The sequence below is a fragment of the Sphaerodactylus townsendi genome, linkage group LG12 (assembly GCF_021028975.2).
Source record: "Sphaerodactylus townsendi isolate TG3544 linkage group LG12, MPM_Stown_v2.3, whole genome shotgun sequence".
NCBI lineage: Eukaryota > Metazoa > Chordata > Lepidosauria > Squamata > Sphaerodactylidae > Sphaerodactylus > Sphaerodactylus townsendi.
The window spans coordinates 29,181,589-29,204,818 of record NC_059436.1 but is presented as its reverse complement, the minus strand read 5'-3'; the positions used below and the strand labels follow the sequence as shown (position 1 = coordinate 29,204,818).

Below are 23,230 nucleotides of genomic sequence, written 5' to 3'. Positions count from 1 at the left end.
TAGAGATGTGGGACTAGTCAGAGTTCAGTTCTTCACTTTATATACATGGGCCTCAAAAAGTTAGGTGTGGACAGGCCATTGAGATATGGCACCTTATCTCTGTGGTGTAACAGCTAGCACAGTCTTTCTTGGGTGACACCCTACAAATAAATTAAATTCAGTAGATAAAAGATAACCTGAAACTGATATAATCAATTTCTTTTGGATAACATTTGATTACACAGAACAAATGGGTGGGATGGGCCCCTCCTTTTTAAGTATGCTTAATTTAGACAGAATTTAATCCCATAAAACAAACAAACCCCCATGCAATAAAGTCAGGGCACATGCCAGAAGTTCTGCCCAAAATTACATTTGTAAGTTTAGATTTAATTCAGGATGGATAACATATAGGAATTGGGTGGATAAAAATCAGTGATTTTTTAAAAAAGTTAAAATCAGTTATTTAATTGAAATTTTAATTCAGTTGCTATATGTTTCTCTTCTAACAACCATTTGATTTTAAAAGAATGCATGAATGTAATATGGCAAAGCATGTTTAAGTCTACACAGAGGTGCCTTTAAAACATTATAAAGACATCAGGCGTGCCTTTTCATCAACTCATTCAAGGTTGGTGGATACCAGGATTGCCACATTAATTTGTGTACTTTTGCTGTATTTCTCCAAGCAACACAAGATAATTGAGGGGCCATCATCATTTGTACCATGATGTCACTTCCTCTGAAGAATTCCTAAAGTGGGGTGCTGTGTGGTTTCCGGGCTGTATGGCCGAGTTCTAGAAGCATTCTCTCTTGACGTTTTGCCTGCATCTGTGGCTGGCATCTTCAGGGGCGTATCACATACTGGACACAGTGTGTAACAGACTCCCCTCTGTGATACACCTCTGAAGATGCCAGCCACAGATGAAGGTGAAACGTCAGGAGAGAATGCTGCTAGAACACAGTCATACAGCCCGGAAACCACACAGCACCCCAGTGATTCCAGCCGTGAAAACCTTTGACGATACAATTCCTAAAGTGTCACTTTGTGGTCATGACATCACTTCTAGGTTTTTGCAGGAGGTGATATTACAATGTATGCAATGGTGTTTTTCAAGGACTCCACCTCCTGAAAGCTCCTGCTATCTGTGCAAACCAAGCTGGAAACCCTAGGTCAAGGTTTGGCAACTTTTGCCATCAACAGAGCCATTTTGCCCCCCCCCCCCCCAACATATTTGAGCCTTATAATGAAGGTAACACCGTCTATTAAGTCCATCAACTATTATTAGGTCTCGTTGAGTCTGAATTCATATTTTTTTAACTATTGCATGTGGTTATAGTCTGCAGTGGATTATTTGTGATTATTTGATACTTTAACTTTGCATTCCCTCTGCACTATTCCCATGCTTTGTTGCATTTTATGAATGGCCTATGGGCTATAATAATGGCAGACTGCCTGACCAGCAGTGCAGTCAAGATTGTGGTGGTAATTACTTCTTTATGCAGCACATAATAAAGAAATTAATCTGCACAAACATACTGATCATCATTAACACATATTGCTTCAAAAGGGAGTTAGACAAGCTCATGGAGAAGTACGCTATTAGCTGTATCTGCTGGACAGAACCTCCAGATTCAGCAACAGTATACCTCTGTGTATCAACTCCTGGAGAAATGCAGCAAGGGAAGGCTATGTGGGCCCATCATGCCTTCCAAAAATCACCTTTGATTAATTTACATATAAAAAACCAACCACTTCCTACCCAGATCTTTACCTGCTTCCAATAAATTCACCTTCATTAATATGTTTCTCCAAAATATTTATTTATCCTCTACCAGAGCCATAGAGAGGGGGAACTGCACCCTGCAGTTTGACCTGATCTTTGCCATGCCCCTGCCCCCGGAATACCCCCACCATGCTCATGCCACGCACCCGCACTGGAGCGCACCTGGTGTGCCACACCACGCCCCAAACCCCCTTGGCCCTACACCAAACCTCTGCCCTCTTTAAAAAAGGCAAAAAACATCCCATTTTCTACACTGATTCATAGGGTCATCATGAGTTGGAAGTGATTTGACAGCACTTAACACAACAAACTGCCTTTTGATGCTGCCCAAACACGTCCTATTGCAGCCCGAGGTTCTGCCTCTCAGTGGCAGCATAAAGCTCCAGGCTCAGCTAGAAGAAATAGTCAAGATCCATTATTTGATTGCCTGTCTCTTTATTCTGATAACAGTGGCCGGGGAAGCCCTAAGTCTTAAACTGGAACCCTGGTGCTGAAGGAAAGTTTTGCAAATGATTTCTCCCTCTGTGCCATTTTCCTCATGTAAATTTCCCATCTGCCACTCCCCAGAGCTGCTGCCCAAATAGGGAAAATATCTGTGAAGTCCTTCACTTAACAAACAACAGTGCAGCACTTACTATAGTGGACCTGGTGATTCCTAGAGTGGACTGATGTCACTTCCAGGTTTTCCCCAGAATGCCATCAGCTGACAGTACCCTTCTTTACCTCTGTCCCTCAGTCTTTCAATGGATACCCAAGTCCCTGTTGCTGTTTGCATTAAGACAGAAGGGGTTAAATATCCTGTTCTTGGGCCTTTCTCTTTAGTTCAAAATATGGCCCTGTTAGAAAGTGAAGGCATATGTGTGTCTTTAAACACTTGCGTCTACATCAAGGATTTGAGGACCCAGGTTAAATTTAAACTCTGCAAGTAAACACTCTCAAAGTTCCCTGCCTTTTCTGCCCCACCCTTTAAATTAATAGATTAGCTGGTGGAGCTGTATACACAAATGTTTGTTAAAGGCAGCAGCCACTTAGGTTAGGACCTATAAGTAAAGAAAAGGTTGGTCTTTCAAAAGTGTGTACTGATATGGAGTCACAGAAAGAGTTATGATTGGATCTCTCCAGATTTTGCATTTTTATGACACTCTCCTTACTTCTGTAGATACAAAATTAACCAATTCTGCTGTAGACTTTTGCATGGTTCCTTTTCTGCCATATATTGACATCATCTATTCAGATACTTGAGGCAAATTTCACAAAGATACAGATTGTTCAGCCTGATCTGGCTGTTTCAGTATCAACAGATCAAGGGGAAATTTATGGCAGGCAATTTTGAAAGGTTTTGTGGCATGCAGTTTCAGGCCCATTGTGAACCCTTGCTTCAGAGAGTGAGAACATCTCCCATAACATGAGCAGTGGTGATGCTGCAAAGCTCATGATAAATAATTCCCCTCCCTATAATGCTAATGTTTGTACCATTTGAGTTGCTTGCCTTGGAATTTTCATCACAACTGAAATTGAGATGCATTTAAGTCACATGACACTATGGGCCATTCATATTTAATAATCCCTGCCCTCCTAAAAATGCAGAAAATTCTAGATGGTGCAGTCTAGTGAATGTCAGTGATGAATATTCAGAAGCTGAGGACTTTTACAGTACACTTCTAAGCAGTTACAGCATATGAAACCTATCGACTTCACCCCACCAAGGTCCCTGTCCTCAGCAGACTCCATCCCCAAATCTCCATGAGTTTCCCAACCTGAATCTGGCAACCCAACCCCACCATGCCCCCTTGAAGGATCTGGCAACCTTAGGAGAGGAAGACCCTGCAAATGTTAAAACCCCAAGCAGATTCTTGTGCAGTTCAGTAATATTGACCCCAGAGGTCGGCAAGGTTGGTCCCCATTTCACCAGCCTCCATTCATTATATACATTTAGCACACGCTGCTGAATTACACATTAAGTTTGAACTTTTGCCTCCACCATGAATTCATGAGGCTATCCTTGGTTAGCTCCCTCTACAACATGGGGGTGCTAATCCTGATCTGCCATGCAGGGCACTTGTGAGAACTACAGCAACACTATATGGGCAAAACGCTTGGAACACTCCAGAAGTACTTTACAAATGCCATGAATACATATTACCTCTCTTGCTGTTATTCTTCAAGACTGCATCAGGGACATATTGTCTCAAATCAGATCAGTTGTTTAAAAGCTCCCTTGGGGATTGGTGACCGGGTCCCTTATGCACTCAACACCAACAGGTCTACCCTTGAAGGTTTTTAATTGGATGTTGATTCTTCTAGCACTGGCTGATGCTACAAATGAGCCAGTGTCCAATTTGGAGACATTAGAAGTGGCCAGAGACACAAATGTGGCTCTTGGTCGTTCTGCTGCCCCTCATTTCTGCTGCTCCTGAGCAATTTAACAGTTGTTCAGGATCATCCCCCAGTTGATGTTGCAGTTTAGTAAACTGATGTGCCTGACAAACTGTTCAGCAGCTTGAGTGATGGACACGGCCACAACCCCTCAGGTCACAGTTGACCCATCTCTTCCCTACAAGATGAGCTACGTGGCTCAGCGATTCCACAATCCTTTCCCCAAATGCACCTGTCATCCTTGTTAGTACAAAAAGATCAAGTTTAAGGTGTTCCTGATACCACAAACTAGGACATATGCACAACTTGAAAGGGTTAACTAATATTTGTAAAATGACCAATTTGGAATTTGTCATGGCTTGCTAATGAGCTCTGGACATATCAGGGCCTGGTTATCTGCCCAGGCTAAAACTCAGATAAAAGCCGTTTACTGTGGCGTGTCCCAAAGATATGGAATCACTGAGCTCATGAGGCATATTTCTGGGAAGTGTTTCCCACACCTACAGGCAAGATATAAAAATCCGAAGTCTCTGTGGTTTTATTCCATTTGCTTCTTATTAGCTTCTCGCTCTTATCTGAGGGAAAATGACCAGGCTTGTGAGTATACTTGACACATTCTTTCCTTTTAACAAAAAAATGAACGTATTTAGATTTGTGGATTGTCTCAGTAAAAGGGCGAACTCTTGACATGAATCATATGCCATCATTCATTAGGTGGTATAATAAGAGGACAGAAGCTAGTTTCCCTTGCCAAAATATACACACCACTCGATTCACTGGGGGATCTTCTCACCAGGGGGAGTATTGGGCTGTAACTGAGGCATGCATTTTTGAGGACAGTTAAGTAAGACAGGAACATATTTTGTGATGTTGATATGAGACCAGCCCAAAAAGTTTGATTCCTGAGCCACAAGAGTCCTTTTGTTGACAGAGAACACAGCCCACCCGCAAACTCTCTTGCAAGAACTTCACTGGAGTCAACAGCTCCAAAACAGAAATGTTCTGGGGTATCTTCTGTTCATTTCAATAGGGCATGCAGAAGAGAAGAGGCTGGTGGAGTATAAACTGTCGGTCAGAACCTGTCTGGCTCTTGTTCTCTGCTTTTGCAGGCTCACCAAATTGACTATCTGGCTTTGCCACTTTGTGGTAACTCCTATTCTGTTTGAAGTACAAGATACATCATTTATGGGGCAAAGTTAATTTCCAGATGAATGTATTCATGCAGTTCATTTGTTTCATAATTCACACTGTGAAATTTGCAGCAGGTAGGAAGACCAGAGAGAAAAGACACAAACATTCAGCTTGCAACTTAAAAACCCCCCCAGCAATTCTAATCTTAGTCTGAATTTTTGAGTATCCTCCCAGCCTAAAGCCATTGAAATATCTGCAATACACATCTTAATGCTCTCTTTGGTTGCCTATTCCTGTTGCTATTCCTGCTGGCCAGGTCAGAGCTGAGGAACCCTTGTGGTTCTGATCTGCTTCTGACCAGCCTCTGACTGTTACCAATTTTCCAGGGTAGTGGTCTACTGGAAACTTGCCTGGTAAATTAAAGGGCCAATTTGCCCCTGCCGGTGTGAGGTTATTATTCTGTGCCCCAAATTTTGGCAGACAACAACAGGCTATGTGTGCACAATTGAATGCTCTGCAAGGAGTTCTGCGCATTCACGGGCAGAACGGGAGACTGGCGTTGGCTGATTTACAGTTGCCTTGGGAAACTCTTGTAGACTTGGGGGTGTTGCCTTGAGTTTGGGGAGAGGAGATAGCTCAGTAGGGATGTGATGCCATGAAGTCTATCCTTTAACACTATTTCCTCCAGAGGAACTGTCCTCTCTAGTCTGGAGATCAGCTCTAATTCCAGGAAAACTTCTGGCTGCATCTGAAAGTTAGCAACCCTATTTGGCAACCCTAGGCTCAGAGGACCCAGAATATAGTAAATTTAGAAGGAGCCTCATTTTTTTTAAAAAAGAAATATGATTGTAGCCCAAATTTCTATTGAATAATAATGCTGTCATTTTCTTTCTTTTCCAGCTAATACTAATCGCTGTTCTGGGAGTCTTCTGGAGTCAAGCTTTTGCATCTTTTAGGGTAAGCAAATTACAAAGTTTATTCACTGCATTGTTTTGTATTTCCCAGTTTAAAAAACAATAGTGGACAATGGGTGGACAAGCAGGAAGAAAGGACACAAGCTCCAAAAAATCCAACAAGTTGTCTCCACCACATCACCAAAATACTGAAAGAACAAGAGTGGATTTGATTAAAATAGAAATTCCCAGCCTCTTTTGCCAGGACATGTTTATGGTACCTCCTATGAGCCCAAAGAACAAACCTTACAGAAGTTGTCTATTGTGTTTCTACATGATAAAATTGTTTTTGCCAGTTTCTTTCCAGTCAATCACTATTGGGGTGAGGACGTGGGGTTGTGGATAATTTTGCTGCATCCCTGCTTTGGATGGGTTTGGTTCATTCAATTGATTCCCATGTAGAGATTCAGCAGAAGCATCAGCCTTAAATTATGTTTTCTGGTGTATTTCTGTAAGTCCCCGTGCTGGGCTTGCTTCCTTCTGAAGAGGAACTCCCAGATCTACAGCAGCCAGAAGTATAATGAGTAGTTTGGCTTCTGTGAGGATAATTCCTGCATGTTCTTTTCAGGTATAAGAATGAAATGTGCTTCCAAAGTTTTAAATTTACAAAGAAAGTATACTTCTGTTATTCAAAAAAATTTTAATCCCAGATTATAGTTTGGACTTGTTACAATTTCCTATTTCTCTGAGTCTGCAGTGCCTGTTTACATGCCCTTCTTAGACTCAAGAAATAGTCCTTCGTAATCCCTACCACCACTGAGAGATGTTTAGTTTTAGGATAGGGGTTACATCCACTGTATCTCTAGAATTTCATTCAAAGTCAATAGCCTTAATATTAAGAAGACACAAGTCTTCTGACTTTAATGTGCCTGCCATGGCTCAGCTGTGCTGTGCATTTGAAAATAAAATAGCTTATGCTTCATTTATTCTCAGATCTTCAGGCTCCCCAGCAACAATGGTGATTACACCCAGCAAACAGTGACCATTGACAATGAGAATCAAATAGCCAATATCCATGTCTATGGTGGATCATGCTCTTCTGATACGATTTTTGACTACAAACATGTAAGTTAATTACAGTCTGCCTTTCTTTACCATTTATCTCCATTTGTGCATACTCTTCGGAGTTCACTGTGACTCATATCCAGATGGAACCATTTATTAGTAAAATGCACATTGTATCAAAATCTAATTCTCCAGTGCCAAGACTGTGTATTATTCTGATATTAGTCCAAGTCCAAGTCAAGTCTTTATTGTTTGAGCCATTGGCTATAACAATACAGAAATACATGCAGTTAAAACAGTAACTTAGTTAAAACAATAATTTAAATTAAAACAATAATTTAGTTTTACATTAAAATATAAATTATTAGTGTTCGCAATCTCTAAATTAAAATACATCATCAATACGTCAGATGTTTTTGCAGCTTCTTCAGCTAGTCTAAGTTAATCTCCAGTACTTTAGAACATCAGACGGCGGCGCTTCAAATGCATCGCTCATAGACAGATTCCATGGAGCCAAAAGCGGCGACCATGAAAAGCGTTGTGCAAACATTGTGCAGCACTTTAAATACTTTTACACCGTTTCCTTGCGTTTTCCACCCACTACTGTTTTTGGACTGTCTTGAGTCAACCAGTAGTTTCCTAGCTGCCAGGGCAAAGAGAGCCATCTTATAAGAAACATAGGAATCAATATCAGACAATAAGAAAATCAGTTTCTCATCATCGGACAAAAAAGCTGTCCTAGGTAGTATTGGCTCCAAAAACCTTTTCCTTATTTCAGAATATAAAGGACAGGAGAGTATGTAATGGAAGAGATCCTCAGGCTCTTGTTTTCCACAGATACAAAAGCACTGAGAAAATGGTACTCCTGTGTATCTGCCACTAAGCACTGCTGAAGGCATAGATTGAAATCTAATAGAAGTATAAGCTATTCTTAGGTTTCTTGTTAGTGTAGTGGTCAGATATGTAGCTCTAATATGATCTCTTTTAAATAGTTTATACCATGGAGCAGTTTTTGTCTGGACTATTAATTGTCTGTTTATTCTGGCATCTTATTCTGATATTAGAACTACCCATAAACAGTATTCATTGGGCTTTATGCAAACAGGAGGTGCTTTTTTGGCACAAGAAATGGTGTTTATCAGTGAAAGTTTGACTAGGAACAGTTAATTACATCAAATTCAAAAAGGCATAAATATTCCTTTAGAAACTGGCCTGGTTTTGAACTTTCTTTGTCTCCCAGTTTTATCTTCCCAGTATACTCCTTCAGTTTAGCCTTAATGCCAGTAAGACCCAGGTTGACTCCTATCTTAAAATAGCGAAGTAATGGATCCTTACCCTGTATAGATTTCCAGAGCTCACTTGTTTATTCCTGCTTTCATAAATGACAGGGATACATTGCAACAAGACTGTTTTCTCGACGAGCCTGCTTTGTTTACAAGATGGAAAAAGGCTACATTCCAGAACTGGAAGAAGTTGGACGTCTTGCTTATGAGAAACAGGTAACTGTGTGTAGGAAAGAAAAACCTGTATGAGTATTTCCATATTACATGCATATATTGGTTTTATACAGTTACGACTTCCTTCAAAGAATTCTGGGACATATAGTTTTTCAAGGATGCTGTGAATTCTACTGGATTTCCATAGTCTTCACAGCATTACAGTTCCCAGCTTCTCTATTGACATCAGTAATGTAGGTGTATCTGATGATGGTGCCAGGCAAACCAGGTCTGAATATGAAGCTGATGCAGGTGGAATGTTAGCAGTTATGGCTGTCAACAGTTACTTAGACTTTAGCTGCAATTTAGGGCAGTAACTTTCAAAGTCAGAACTGGATCTCAGATCCAAATTTCCTGTCACACAACAGAACTTTAAAAGATTTTGTGCACCCAGATGCAACAGCAACAGGTGTCACTGATGTAAGAGCCTTGGATGACTTGAGAAGGGGCTGAAGATTCATTGGGCTGCCAGAGGACCCAAGGTCAGAACTATGGGTGCTGCTAGGGGCAGTGTGTCCCCAAGTCTTTAAATCTTATCGAAGCCTAATCCCAAATCCAGCTCCTTCCTCCTCCAAGCATAGCCCACTTTGAGAATATTAAAGGTAGATTCAGACAACTTGTTGCATGAGATACAGTGTGGCAACCACTTTTTTGCCCAGACAGAAAATAATCTTCAGGAACCTGGTGAATTCCTGGTTTATCTGGCTGGAGCCCAATAAACTTAGGCCCCTTCCACACACGCAAAATAATGCGTTTTCAAACCACTTTCACAACTGTTTGCAAGTGGATTTTGCTATTCTGCACAGCTTTAAAGAGCACTGAAAGCAGTTTGAAAGTGCATTATTCTGCATGTGCGGAATGAGCCTTAGTGTCTGTGAGTACATGCAAGGGAAACTATTCAAGAGGGCAGCACCAACACTTTATCACCATCCCATGTTGGGAGAAGTTTCAGCGGGTCAGGAGCCACAAGCAAAATCCTTCATAATCTTCTTTTTTAACAAATTCTTCTTTCAGATGCTGAAGAACATGCTCTCTCCAAAAAATATATGGGTGAAATATGTGCCCAGTCATTCTTTCTTTGGATCAATCAAGGAGTGGTTTGTCTATGGCAGCTCCATTGAGAAGCTGTGCAAGGGTGTACCTGTTTACAAAGTTGAAAGAGTTGAGAGTGAGTATGAAGAAACCAAAATGCTGCTTTGTTTAGAACTGAGCTCTTCCAGAATTTCTCCGTATCTTATTGCTGATGTACAATGGAAACTTGAGTTCTGCTAGATTTAAACAGGTCTGCCATCTAGAATGACAGATTTGCTGGAAGTCAGCGTACATGACTAGCAATGAAACGGCATCACTTTTTGAGGCATTTAAGACCCCTAATATTTTCAGTCACTATTTCCATAAGTTACCATTTTAATGCTCATAAGAAGTGAATCATATCTCCCAGTTACCACCATTTTAATCTTGAGCTGGAAGCTACTAGTTCAAAAGTATGGAAGTTTGTAAATTTGGTCAGTCAATGGCCACATAAACTTGGTGGAATAATGGGAGGGATGCATACCATAGAAATAGCTCTCCAAAAAGAAAGACAGGACACCAGTTTAAGTCCATGCCTTCTGAGAGGGTAAAATTCATTTCAACTCACAGGCTGTTTTGCTGCCACATCAAAAGCAAGTTAGGGCACTGGGCTTGTGGCATGCATTTCAAGATCCATGGCAAATCCTCTGCCACTTTTGTAACAGAAAAAGCACTAGATTGATCCAGATTCCAGTTCCAGTTTAAATTGTTTTTTAGTGGACCAGAACGAAATGGTACCAAGGGCTACCAAAACAGCTGAGAGGTTCTGTCCATTCCTTATTCAAACCCAGATGGAAAAAAATATTGATACAATATCTTCAATCATTTGTATGTATGAATAACCAATCTGTGTTTCCTGTTTTGCATCTAGAAGTAGCAGGAGCTGGAGGATGTGTCAAAGCAGGTCTCCTTGGCATTCTGGGAATTTCAATCTGCGGAGACATCAGACTGTAACTTAAGCTGACCAGGATGCCATTGGCCGGATCCCTTCCCAACCAGTAAACACCCCACCTCATTGTGAATTTGGGAATGATGTCAATTTGCAAGCTTCTTAGGCTCTCTCGTATTTCATCTTAATGCTGTTAACCCAATAGCTACTAATAAAGATCAACTTCCACTTCTCGTGCGTGCATGTGTGTGTGTGTGTTACATTTTGAGAGAGCTTTTCATTTTGTACCAAACAATTATTTCACAGCTCCCATCTTCCTAGTGTGGCTGCAAGTTCCATAGGCAGCAGCCTCTAAACAGGATCAGCTTCTGTGTGAAAGATATGCAGCAAGTCATGGCATTGTGGGGAAATCGGTTTATTTTCAGACACACAAGTGTAACATGGCAAGGGGTGTGTGTGTAGAGCTGCACAGAAGCTAGTCTTTAGAGTTGCATCAGTGTCCCCATGAGCATGCCTGGGGTGCCCCTCCACAAATTTAAAAAAGACTGTTGCCCCCTTGCTGGCTATATTCCAGATCACAAATTGTTTCATTCAAGAGAGGTGTATGCAGTTGTCAGCAGCCCCCAGCCATGAAAAGAAGCCTCCTACTCTGAAAAGATATCTGTGAGCCAACTGTGCCCATGGAGGAGACGTCTCCAGCCCAAAGACAGTTTCCTTTCCACTTTATATCATATACAATATCACTACTATCATACAGTTGGATTACTCATCACAGCAGATGAGAATTGGCATAGATCAGTGGTGGCGAACCTATGGCACGGGTGCCAGAGGTGGCACTTGGAGCCCTCTCTGTGGGCACGCGCGCACAGAGTTCGTCATGTAGGGGGAGCGGAAAATCACACACACACCCCACACACACACATCTAGGCTGGCCTTGCTTCTGAATAAACCCTCCTAGGGTCATGATTCACCCATTTGAAGCGTTGCATGGTTGCTTCACCAAGCTTACTCCCGAGTAACGCGTGCCTTGAAGCAAACTGTATTTTTCTAAACTAAAACCTCAGCACTCAGGTTAAATTGCCATGTTGGCACTTTGCAACAAATAAGTGGGTTTTGGGTTGCAATTTGGGCACTCAGTCTCGAAAAGGTTTGCCATCACTGGCATGGATGTTCAGACCTGAGGTGGGGAGAAGAGAAGCAGGAGACTCCAAGGCTGCTGTGTTTCCTGATTCAGCTGCAATTTTTTGGCAACCTGGCAAGACTATTGACATCTTACCTTGTGTACTCTGAACTTGCTGAGTGCCTCCAGTCCTGGGAATGTCTTCAAACCCATGGTTGCCACCACAACACAAGCCCTCTTATGGAACAGCCTGGTAGTAAAAAGATATTTTACAGTACAACAAAGCCAATACTAACCTCAAATTTTAAGCCTAAATAAAAAGCTTGATATGGTGCTAAACATAACATGATTATGTTTTTGGGAATTTGGGGGATTTGGGGGGCGGGGAGAGCTTTCTTCATACTTTGCCTGGGTTCCTGAGCAAAAGCACTTTCATCTTCTTAGCAACATCAAGGCTGTTGTGTTCCCCAAATCTGGACAGCCAAATTTACATAGTATGCAAACTGTTTGTGGCTTATGCAAATACTACATTACATATCAATGCATGTAATTTCTGCTAGATGCTGAAGAGGCTTACTTGTTCCTTGGAAACTGGGCAGCAAACAAATTCTGGAATTATAATGCCTGCAAAGGGGTTTTTTTTCCTTTTAAAAATGGGGAAAAGCTTGGAGAGTCGTTCATGCATTAAATGGGTGCTGGGTGGCATATTCCAAGGAGTAGCTACATTTTTCTCCCAGAGCCAGGCAGCCGAGTTCGTGAGTGCTGAGAAAGAATCTATGTGAAGTATGCGATGCTGACAGCCGAAAGAACAAAGTGGTGGACTTGGGAATGTCAGGGTGGAAACAGAATGGCTGAAGAGTGTTTCCTTTGGCAAGTCCCAGCTGGAGCAGGAGAAAAAAGGAAGGAAAGAAAGAATGCCTAGTAATTGCTAATGGACACCATCACCACTTTTTGCAGTACCACAAAACTAAACATCGGATCCTCTGCACTGTCCACATCCGTTTTTTTTTGCTCCCATTCAAATGTGTTTCATTGAATGCTTTTTTTCCCGTTAAAGAAACTGCAAGTTAATTATTGCTGCAAACTTTAAATCAGCAGAGATAACATCAACAAAAACTTTTGCGAATTACTTGGGGAAATCCACGGCCACAAGTAGGTCCAATTTTAATTCACTGATTTGTGAATGAGAAACACTCTTTGTATTTTTGGGCTTTGTAGATCTTTTCTCAGGACCAGATTTCTATCAGTTAAAAGAGTTGTTCATTATATACATTGTTGATTATACGCATACACACACACACACGTATATGTATATGTATCTGGGCGGGGTATCATTTATACTTTTGTCTCCCTTTTTAAAAAAGATCCAGTTGTGCCTTTTCTGACATTCCATAAATGGCTGGGGGGGGGGGGGTTACAGAATTATGCCACTCCTCACAGTCTATGCAGTTTTATCTGACCATACAGCCTTTTCTAGTAATGTATAACATATTTTTGTCCCAAAATAAGAGTGAAAGAACACATTCAAGGGCTTCAGGCCTTGTTGAACTTCATAACAATATAAATATGTTATGCTTTGCAGACGTTTCAGCAATATTTTGTAATATTTATTATATCACCATCATGAGATGATTATAATGGTAATTTATTGAAATGTTTATGGTGTTTAAATGTTATATGTAATGCTGTAAGCTGCACTGAGCCCAAAAGGGGAGGGGCACCATATTAAATCTAATAAAATAAATAAATAAAAATAAATAATGGAGGGTGACTGAAATATATGAAAATGGCATCCTTTTTATGTGCATCTCCATTAGACGTCACCTGAATTTCTATATGCCTTTGCTAATTTATACAATTGAGATTTAATTTCCCCCCAATCCATACTGATGAAATATTTGGGAATGTTTTCCCATATCCACTGATGACATTTTCCCAGCAATTTTTCAAACTTAATTAATCAGCCAGCAGCCAGTCTACTACTTAAGAACTTTTAGCTTAACCAGCTATTCATTTTTATTTTTAATTAACTGATTGGCTGTCAGAATACCACTAACTGGCATGTGTAGAGTTCACCCTCCTAAAAGAGCTATTGTGTTTCCACTGGAAGATTCAGAAGGTGTGAGAAAGCTACTCCCTTTATAAACATGGTTACCGTCATGGTATAGTTGTGGTTGTACAGTTGTGATTGTAGGCAAGGATGCCAGAATTTCAACATGAATGTGCCGGCAACTGAATGTGCCTTGATCAAAGTTTTAACTTACTTAGGCCGTTTCCGCACGGCCACGATTGGGGTTGGGTCGGCGTATACGACGCCGACCCCACCCCCCTGGGACTGTTCGCACGAACGGTCCCAGAAACAGCCGGGAAGACGGCGCGGCGGAGCACCATCACCCGGCCAACTTGTCATGTCTGTGGCCGTCCGGTACGTCGCCGAGGCCTGGGGATACGCCCCCCCCCTGCCCTGCGCGAGTGCTCTAGCGTCGCAGGGCAGGGGGGCATGTCCCCAGGCCTCGGCGACTCGCTGGATGGCCACAGACATGGTAGGTGGAGGGTGAAAGGGGGGAGGGCGCCTTCGAGCCGCTGCCGTTTGCATGGCAGCGGCTCGAAGCCGCCGTTTTCCGAAAACCTTGCTGGGGAAGCAAGGTCGGAAAACGGCGGCTTCGTGCCTCCTGGGGACGGCGTTTTTGCCGTCCCCAGGGCGCCGTATTTGGCCCGTGCAGAAAGGGCCTTAGATAAGACAAGCTGCCTCATCAGATTGGCTTTATGCTGCTTTTTGACTTCCAACATGAACACCATGCCAAGTGGCGGTGAAGGTGTGCAACAGCTACTTCTGCTAGTAGGGTAATGGCTCAGTTGTGCCTTGTTAGATAAGTTTCATTTACTCTTGTGCTGCTGCTGGTAGCTGCTTTTGTGCCTGCACAGTTAATGGACTGGACTTTTTCAGTCACCAGAGAATAGCCTGTATTCCCCAAGTTCATGATTGGGTCATTATTTGTCAAGCACTCACAGTCAATCTCCTCTGTAAGAATGTTTATCCTTGCTCAGGAAAGTTCACCCGCCTTGTCTTGTAGTCATCAATGCAAATAGTGTGTGCCAGGAACAAGGATGCAGTGAATTTTTCAGGGGAAATGTTCAGCTCTGTGAGCCAATCACTGGACCTATTCAGTTCAGCAAGAAATTTGGATGCCCGTTGAACAACTCTGCATCACGTTTTTGCAAAACTGCACAGGCAAGAAAATACTACCAATTCAAACTGGTCGGAAGCTGTTAATGTCACTAAGGGCTACTTTGACAAGGAATGAATGTTAGCATTTTTTAAAAAACACAGCTTATTTATGTCTGATTTATATGACTTGTGATTGATTTAACTTCTATTTAAACAAATGCCTGCTGCGTAGCGCAACAGTGTAGTAAAGTGGGGGAAAGTCAAACATCACTGAGCTGCATCAGAATGTCATTTGCAAAAGCACTATTGAGTTGTACCGTACTGTTAGGAAGAACAGCTGAAGAAACCTGTTGAGCAGTCTCAAACAGTATTGTTGTGACTGTAAAATGTGGGAAGGGATGTATGCTACAAAAAGCTCAGAGAAAGGATGGGGTAAAATGTTAATTGGCTATGATTCCCCATTGCTTTCATAGAATGTACACGTGGGCAATTTTATTTAAGAGAGAAAAAATATTATTTATCGGTAGTCACAGTATTATCAACTTGTAGCCTCTTAAAATCAATATACAAGGCACACTTCCAGTGGCTATGATTCCATTACCTTTGCTGTTCATTGTTACATGATTTTTATCTTCCTGGCCCTTCCCTTTAACCTAACATTAGGTAGGATCTATGTTTCGTAGTGATTATCAGAAACACTCATAATATTTAGACAATTGGCAAGATAAGACTGAGGCCTTTTGGCTGCAGAGAGAAGAAATCAAATGGCAGGCCTCCTAACTAAGTAGCTTGAGAGTACTAAGCTCACCAGAGAGTACTGCGCTCTGATTTGCTTTAATGGCCCTTGACTAGGAAAAGGACTCCTACAAATGGAGATAACCCTCTAGGTCACCACTGTTGGGTTGTATGCCCGTGGACACTTTCCAGGAAGTAAGTCCCAATGACTGAAACAAGACTCACTTATGTGCACATGCATAAGATTTTGCTTGGTCTCCAATTCTGGTGTTTTTTTAACACCACCCAAACTCTTCTGTTGCCGGGGATAAATCCACCTTTTGCCTCAAAGCGTGAAAATCTAATCAGATGAGATTTTTGCACCTCCAAATATGATTGCCTCCTTTCATAAATGCATTTGAAATAGTAATCCCAATTGAACAAAGTAAAACTTTATCTCTACAATTAGAACATTGAGAAGCGCACCGAAAAAGTGATTCTGAGTAAAATAAATCTTCATCAACCTATCTCAAGCCAAACCATACTGGAGCATGATAATGTCTTATAGGTTATGACTAAAGGTCTTTGTAAAGATTCCCAGGGTAAAGCTATTCTGTAGTACTGCCTTAAAAACTAACACAGAAGAAAACCTTATCCAATATTTGAGGTGTGTTCTCTTCTTAGCAAGGAAAACAAATTCATTTTGAAGGGAGAAATAAATTAAATAGAATTTCTTAGTTCATGTAACTTCTCTAGATGTGAAAAGGAAGATTTATACACTAATGAAGCTTTAAAAACAAGCTGACAAGCTTCATATATATCTTATTAATTACAGGGTTATATTTCTACACTAAGGAGACGTAGATGACTAAGGATCATATATTTGTTTCTACACTTTTCATTGCATGTGGATTCGTGCCCAGTCTTGCACAGGCCTATTCAATGGGGTTAAATTGCACTGTTAGCCTCTTTTAAACAAATCTCAAATAATTTTCAATTCAACTGTTCATGATGAACTCAAGAACCAAAACACAAACTGATGCTCTTCAAGCTTTAGAGAAGGAATCAGGAAAAGCAACATAACTTTTTATCAATTTACTTATACAGAAAACATTTCAGATTCAAGTCCTCAGTCCCCTGAACAGGTGGACTGTTCCATGTTCCAGGGGCGTACCTAGGCGAACTTGAGCCCTGGGCAAAACCTGAGTTTGATGCCCCCCCCCTATGGGTGGCCACCCTCCCCCACCATGACCAAACAATGATTTTTTTCCACTCAGGTCGCTTTCCAAAGTCCACCCATCACATTATGAGAACATCTCCCAACTCACAAATCTGAACATAGCAATGGGCCATGCCACACAGCTGAAATAATATTTGGAAAACATTTTCAAAATGCTTTCAAAATGTTTTATTACTGCTATGAAAACATTTTATGGTAAGTTGCTTATCCCAGTCCCCCCCAATTGGGGGAAACAAAGCATCACTTTCAATGTTAATTTTAAACTGGGGGGGGGGGCAGATGGGTCTCCCTTTAAGGAATTGGATTTAAAAGGGAGGAATCACTGGGCTCCCTAGTTTAAAACAAAGTGATGCTGGAATCCACCCCCAAACAGCATCATTTCGTAAAATGGTGTTATTTAAAACTGGGGACCCTCAGATTCTCCCTTTAAATCCATGCCGAAGGGTGGTAGATTTAATAACAACCCAACAACAACAACCAATTCCTTTATTAGGCACTGGAGAGAATGAAAGAAAGAAAACAAGCATTGGTGGGAAGGGAGTGAATTTGTAAAAAAGAGAGATCTGGGGAAATTTAGGGGGGTGCCTGTTGCTTCAGGGGTGCAATTATTAAGATAGCAGCACCAAAATTTCCCAAGAGCATCTTCGGCCCAGAGAGATCCCTACTGATGATAACCCCACTCAGATTTGGTGAAGTCTGAGTTCAGGGGGGTCCAAAGTTATATGCTGGACCCTCAAAGGTGTAGCCCCCATCTCCTGTGGTCTCCCATTGGAAACAATGGGGGATGAGGCACTCAGCCCTTTGGGGAGTCCATAACTTTGGACTCCCCTAAAACCAAACCTCACCAAACCTGGGTGATATCATCAGGAGAGTCTCCCAAAAGATCCCTGAAATTTTGGTGCTGCTAGCCTAAAATCTGCGCCCCCTGCAGGCCAAAAACGGAAAAACACTGAAAATACAAAATCCCTCACAAACCTGCAATTTTGTCACCCACCACAAGGTGGCGCCCAGGGCAGCTGCCCACTTTGCCCAATGGGAGGTACGCCTCTGCCATGTTCCATATCTCATTTAGAGATCTGCTCAAGATGGCTCTCGAAAACAAGACACAACAAAATCATAGAAACAAAATCAGACATACAAATGACTAATGTTAAATCAAGGCATAAAACTCAATTAATTGACATTAAATAATAGCTATAAATAGGATTGGAGGCTCCTAGTTGGGAAATACCTGGAGATTTTGAGGGTGGAGCCTGAGAAGGGTGGGGCTTAGGGAAGGGAGGGGCTTCAATAGGGCCTAATACTGCCATCCACCACATATTCCAGAGTGGCAATTTTCTCCAGGTGAACTGATCTCTTGTCACCTGGAGATCAAATCCTAGCAGCACTGGCAATGCCAGCAAGCAGGGGTGTCCACAGCCACAGGATCAAGCATTGCCTGCTACCCTGTCACCCCCAGCTATGTTGCTTGGCTCAGAATGTGCAGGTGGCAACAATTGGCACTGGCTGGGGGGTCACACACAAGGGCTTTTTCTGAGCAATCCACCACAATGAAGAGTTTTGGGGAATTTGAAAAACTGCTTACAACGATGTGACCTTTGGGTTAATTCTAACAAAAAGGGGGTGGTTGTTTTAAAATGAAAAATAAAGATTTTTTTTTTAAAAAAAGGCAGTTCCATTTAAAGGACAGCAAATATGATGAGCTTGAGCATAGCTTATCTGTGAATAGTTTGGTAATTGTTGCTCATGGGTTTCACTGGCCAGTAGCAAAATACTCCTACAAAATTAGGTGACCACTAGGTGGCAAATGTTTACAACTGGAAAATAACTTAAAACTATTTAGTGACTTTGGGCAGACCTTTTTGAAACACTGGAGAGGCCTAAGGGGTGAATGTTCACTTGAGGGTCCCTTTCTTTTTCGCTGCATCCTGTGTCTGTGTCTTGTTATTCTTGGTTGTATAAAGGATTGACAAACGATCTTACTTGAAACTTTAAAGCTACTTATGCTCACAGGGAATTCCTGACTTGCTGTTCCTGTCACTGTGAATGCTTTTTTAGCGGAGCTTCTATACAGTGGTTATCCCATGCTTTGCCCTTTCACTCACTCACTCACACACTCACACACACACACGCGCGCACACACACACACACGGTGGAATTTTTTTGTTGAGATTTTGCAAGTGTCTATCACAGCTCAGTTATAAAAGGGTTAACTGTTCGTATGTAAACGTGTTGCTGAAGTCACTGTTTATGACCTGGTCTATTGATTAGCTATTGGTCAGTGAGGTCGCCATTGCTTACATGTTAGAGAGCACATACATCTGAAGTTATAAAGATTCAACTCTGTCTAACTTTAAGCCCCTTCCGCACATGCAAAGATTATTGCACGATTTTCAAAACCACTTTCTGGCGCTGTTTGCAAAGTGGATTTTGCTATTCCGTACAGCTTCAAAGAGCACTGAAAGCAGTTTGAAAGTGCATTATTCTGCATGTGCGGAATGAGCCTTTGTTTGAGCACAACCACACCACCACCACTACCACCATGAGAAAGCAGATAGATAACAAGATGTAACCATTGTACAGTAATGTAGATGTGTAACAGGAAAGAAAGGATTTCTTATTTTATATCCGTGTAACCCTCCCTTTATACTTAGTAAACTCATATATAATGATAGATAGATGATAGATAGAAGATGGATGGATGGATGGATGGATGGATGGATGGATGGATGGATGGATGGATGGATGGATGGATGGATGGATGGATGGATGGATGGATGGATGGATGGATGGATGGATGGATCCAACATTTTTGCCTTTGAAAACAGCAGTAAGCTAGGCTTGCCAACCTCCAGGTGGGAGCTGGAGATACCCTGGAATTATAGAAATTATACAGAAATCAGCTCCTCTGGAGAAAATGGCTTCTTTGGAAGATGACCCTATATTATATCCTGCTGATGTCTCTCCTCTCAGGAATTTCCCAATGCTAAGTAGACATATCACTGTATTGTGGAAGCAGCTGTGTTTGACATCAGAATTTAATGCCGCAGCATGTTGTTTTGAAAACAGATCTGTGAAAACGCCGACATTCTTTCTGCTTTCACTTTTTGTCAAATGATGCAAAACCAGGTACCATATTTATTTGTTTATTCAGTTGTTTATCTTGTACCCTTCCCTTCTTTTCACAGGCTCAGAGTAGCTTCCAACACATTATGAACAATAAAAGCGTAAGTTAAATTAAAGAATGAATGTACTCATAATAGCAGACAACATTCAGTTGTTGTAACAGATCATTTCTCTACTTTTCTTGTAGCAAATTCAGGGCGCATATAAAGAAATGTCTATCAGAAGGCCCTAGAACAGGGGTAGGGAACCTGCGGCTCTCCAGATGTTCAGGAACTACAATTCCCATCAGCCCCTACCAGAGGCTGATGGGAATTGTAGTTCCTGAACATCTGGAGAGCCGCAGGTTCCCTACCCCTGCCCTAGAAGTTGGAGATTCATGAATGTGTGTTAAGTGCAATCAAGTCACTTCTGACTTGTGGCTACCCTATGAATTAATGAAGTCACTAAATTCATCTGAGCATTAGAAGGTATTTCTTGGAGTTCTCTGGAGATATGTCAAAATCTGTGTTTTACTATATCTTCGCTATGATTATTTCCAACATATATAACCGGGGTAAAGCTTCATGCAAGGTGACAAATTTTTGTAATTATAAAAATCAAATCAATATATTATCATAACAAAAGCACCAGGAGATACAGGTGCAACTTTCTCTGGTGCGGTTTGTCACGTTTTCCTGAGGAATGCTTCGAGGTGTTTGACAGGAACACATCAATGTGATGTCCCTTGGGCATTACAGTGAGAGCTAAGCCAGGCACTCTGCCACCAGCTGGAGATAAGCCCGTCCCTTTGACACCAGGGGCTGCTGGGGAGAGGGGAGGCTGTGCCATGTACTCGATGAGATAAACGGCCTTCCACACCTCATAGAGCACTTGTAACTGCCAAGCGAGCTTGAGAAAAAAGGAACAAAGTGAGCAGGCAGGAGGAAGCCCCTGCTCACTCATCCACTTTGTAGTCAAACTGGGTACTCCGCAAACAGGTAGTACCAACTGCCCACACAATCACGTAGAGGGTCATTTATACAAATGCACTCAAGTTGGAAGCCACATTGTTTTCAGAAAGGGTTTGTTGCCCCTCTGGTTTCTACTTGTCATGTATTATTGCATACACACTGAACTTGTTTGTAATCCGTTATTTTGTTCCCCCAAATTCACTTTCACCTGCACCTCTGTCCTAGTGCTAGAGGGCAAATCTCCACCAGTGTCCCAATCCCCCCACTGATGCCCAGTGGAGTGGCAGGTGGAAAAATGGGGGGAAACAGCATCATGTAGTGTTGCTTCTGACTAGAAACCCAGAAATGACATTGCCATATCATGTTACATTCTAGGAATTTCCCTGTTCTCTATGGTTTTTACCAGAGAGTTACAGGAAAGCCCCTAGAGCATTGTATGACACCATTACATAACTTTTTGTTACACAATCAGAAATTGGGTCACAACATTGCACAATGCCCTTCTCCCTCATTTTCACTCCTGAGCCTCTCACCAGTTTTCAGCCAAAGGTTTGCAATCCAAATTTCTCAGTTGGAATCTGGTCTACCCAGACTTTGGATCATGTAATTGCTTCTTGCCCTGTCTCCACCACCACCCTTTAAAACAACACAACACGCCGTGCATACTCCAGGGCACTTCCTAAACTTTCATGAGATTCCATCCTCTCAGGAGGGTTTGATCATCATTTGGGTTGCTGTGACAATCCCACTGATTACTGCCAAACTTGCAACAGGAAGGAATTTCATGAAAGTCTGAGAAGCCCTATATGGTTTGTTAGGCTTGCTGTGCTGTTTTTAAAGAGGGCTGTACTTTGCTAATAATGGGTTGTGTTTTCCCACTACCCAAGGAAGCTTCTGCTTTGCAATGTGGCATTTTTTTTAATTGTGGGTGTAGGTCTGCTGATAGAAGCAGAGCTGGAATGGGAAGCAAAGCATGAATACAGTGGAAGGCTGCGTGTGTTAAATGCCATCAAGTTGCTTCCGACGTACAGTGACCCTATGAGTTAATGACCTCCAAAGCGTCCTATTGTTAACAGCATTGATCAGATCTTGCAGACTGAGGGATGTGGCTTACTTGATTTAGTTGATCCATCTCATGTTGGGCCTTTAACTTTTCCTAGCATTCTTGCTTTTTTCAGTGACTCTTGTCTTATAATGTGATCAACATATGATAACCTCAGTTTGATAATTTCACTTTATAGGGAGAGTTCAGGCCTGATCTGATCTAGAACCCACTAGTAGGAGGTTACCACCCACCCAAGTCTTTTGCCTGTGGCAACTGTCTCAGCTGGCTTCGTAACAGAGCCAGTCCTTGGAATCAGCAGTGAACTTTGTGTGGCAAAGGAAGCTAAGACCTAATCCAGAAAAGATTAATATCACTGTTGGTCAGAAACATAGTTGATGTAGGAATGGGTGTTGTACCTCTATTGGACGGGGTTGTACTGTCCCTAAAATCCAAGGCTCAAGGCTTGTAAGTGCACCTGGGTTTGCTCCTAGCTATCCTAGAGGCAACCTTGGCCAGGGATGACTTTAACTAGCTGTGGTTGGTTTACCAGCTGCAATGGCAATGAACAAAAGAGATATAGCCAGATATATACCATCCTCTGAAGATATATACCATCCTCTGAAGATGCCAGCCACAGATGCAGGCAAAACGTCAGGAGAGAATGTTGCTAGAACACAGCCATACAGCCCGGAAACCACACAGCACCCAAGATATAGCCAGAGTTGCTCAGGTCTGAGTGGCATCTACGCAAGACTACTGTAACATGCTGACACTGACTACTGCAACATGCTGACGCCTTTGAAGAATGTTCAGAAACTGCAGTTAGATTACTGATAGGGACAAGATTCTGAGAGCACACTGCTCTCATTGCATCTACATTGGCTGCCGGTTAGTTTCCAAGTACAATTCAGAGTCCTGGTTGTTACCTATAACATCTGATACTGCAGTATTCCAAACCTCTGGCAGGTGTCACATTCTGAGGGGCAAGGGAAACAGATCTCCAGGACATCTGTGAACAATAGGAACCATAGAGAGGAATGGAGAGCAGGGTCAAATATTGAGGAGGGTATGCATACTGATCCTTCCCTTCTCACCACAGAATGTTCTGCTTCTGTTCTTCACGGGTTAAAAAATGTACATCAGCAAACAGCGGCAGCAAAGTCGTGACTCAGCTGCTTA

The 23,230-nt window shown here is 42.0% G+C and overlaps 1 protein-coding gene across 1 annotated transcript; it reads left to right on the top strand.

Annotated features, from left to right (window-relative positions):
• Positions 1–4,698: 4,698 nt before the first annotated feature.
• On the top strand, positions 4,699–10,920 carry GKN2 (gastrokine 2). Its single transcript, XM_048513320.1, has 6 exons — positions 4,699–4,739; positions 6,174–6,230; positions 7,160–7,291; positions 8,620–8,730; positions 9,742–9,895; positions 10,670–10,920. The coding sequence occupies exons 1-6, from the start codon at positions 4,728–4,730 to the stop codon at positions 10,750–10,752; spliced, it is 549 nt and encodes a 182-aa protein (XP_048369277.1). The 5' UTR covers positions 4,699–4,727; the 3' UTR covers positions 10,753–10,920.
• The last annotated feature ends 12,310 nt before the right edge of the window (positions 10,921–23,230 follow it).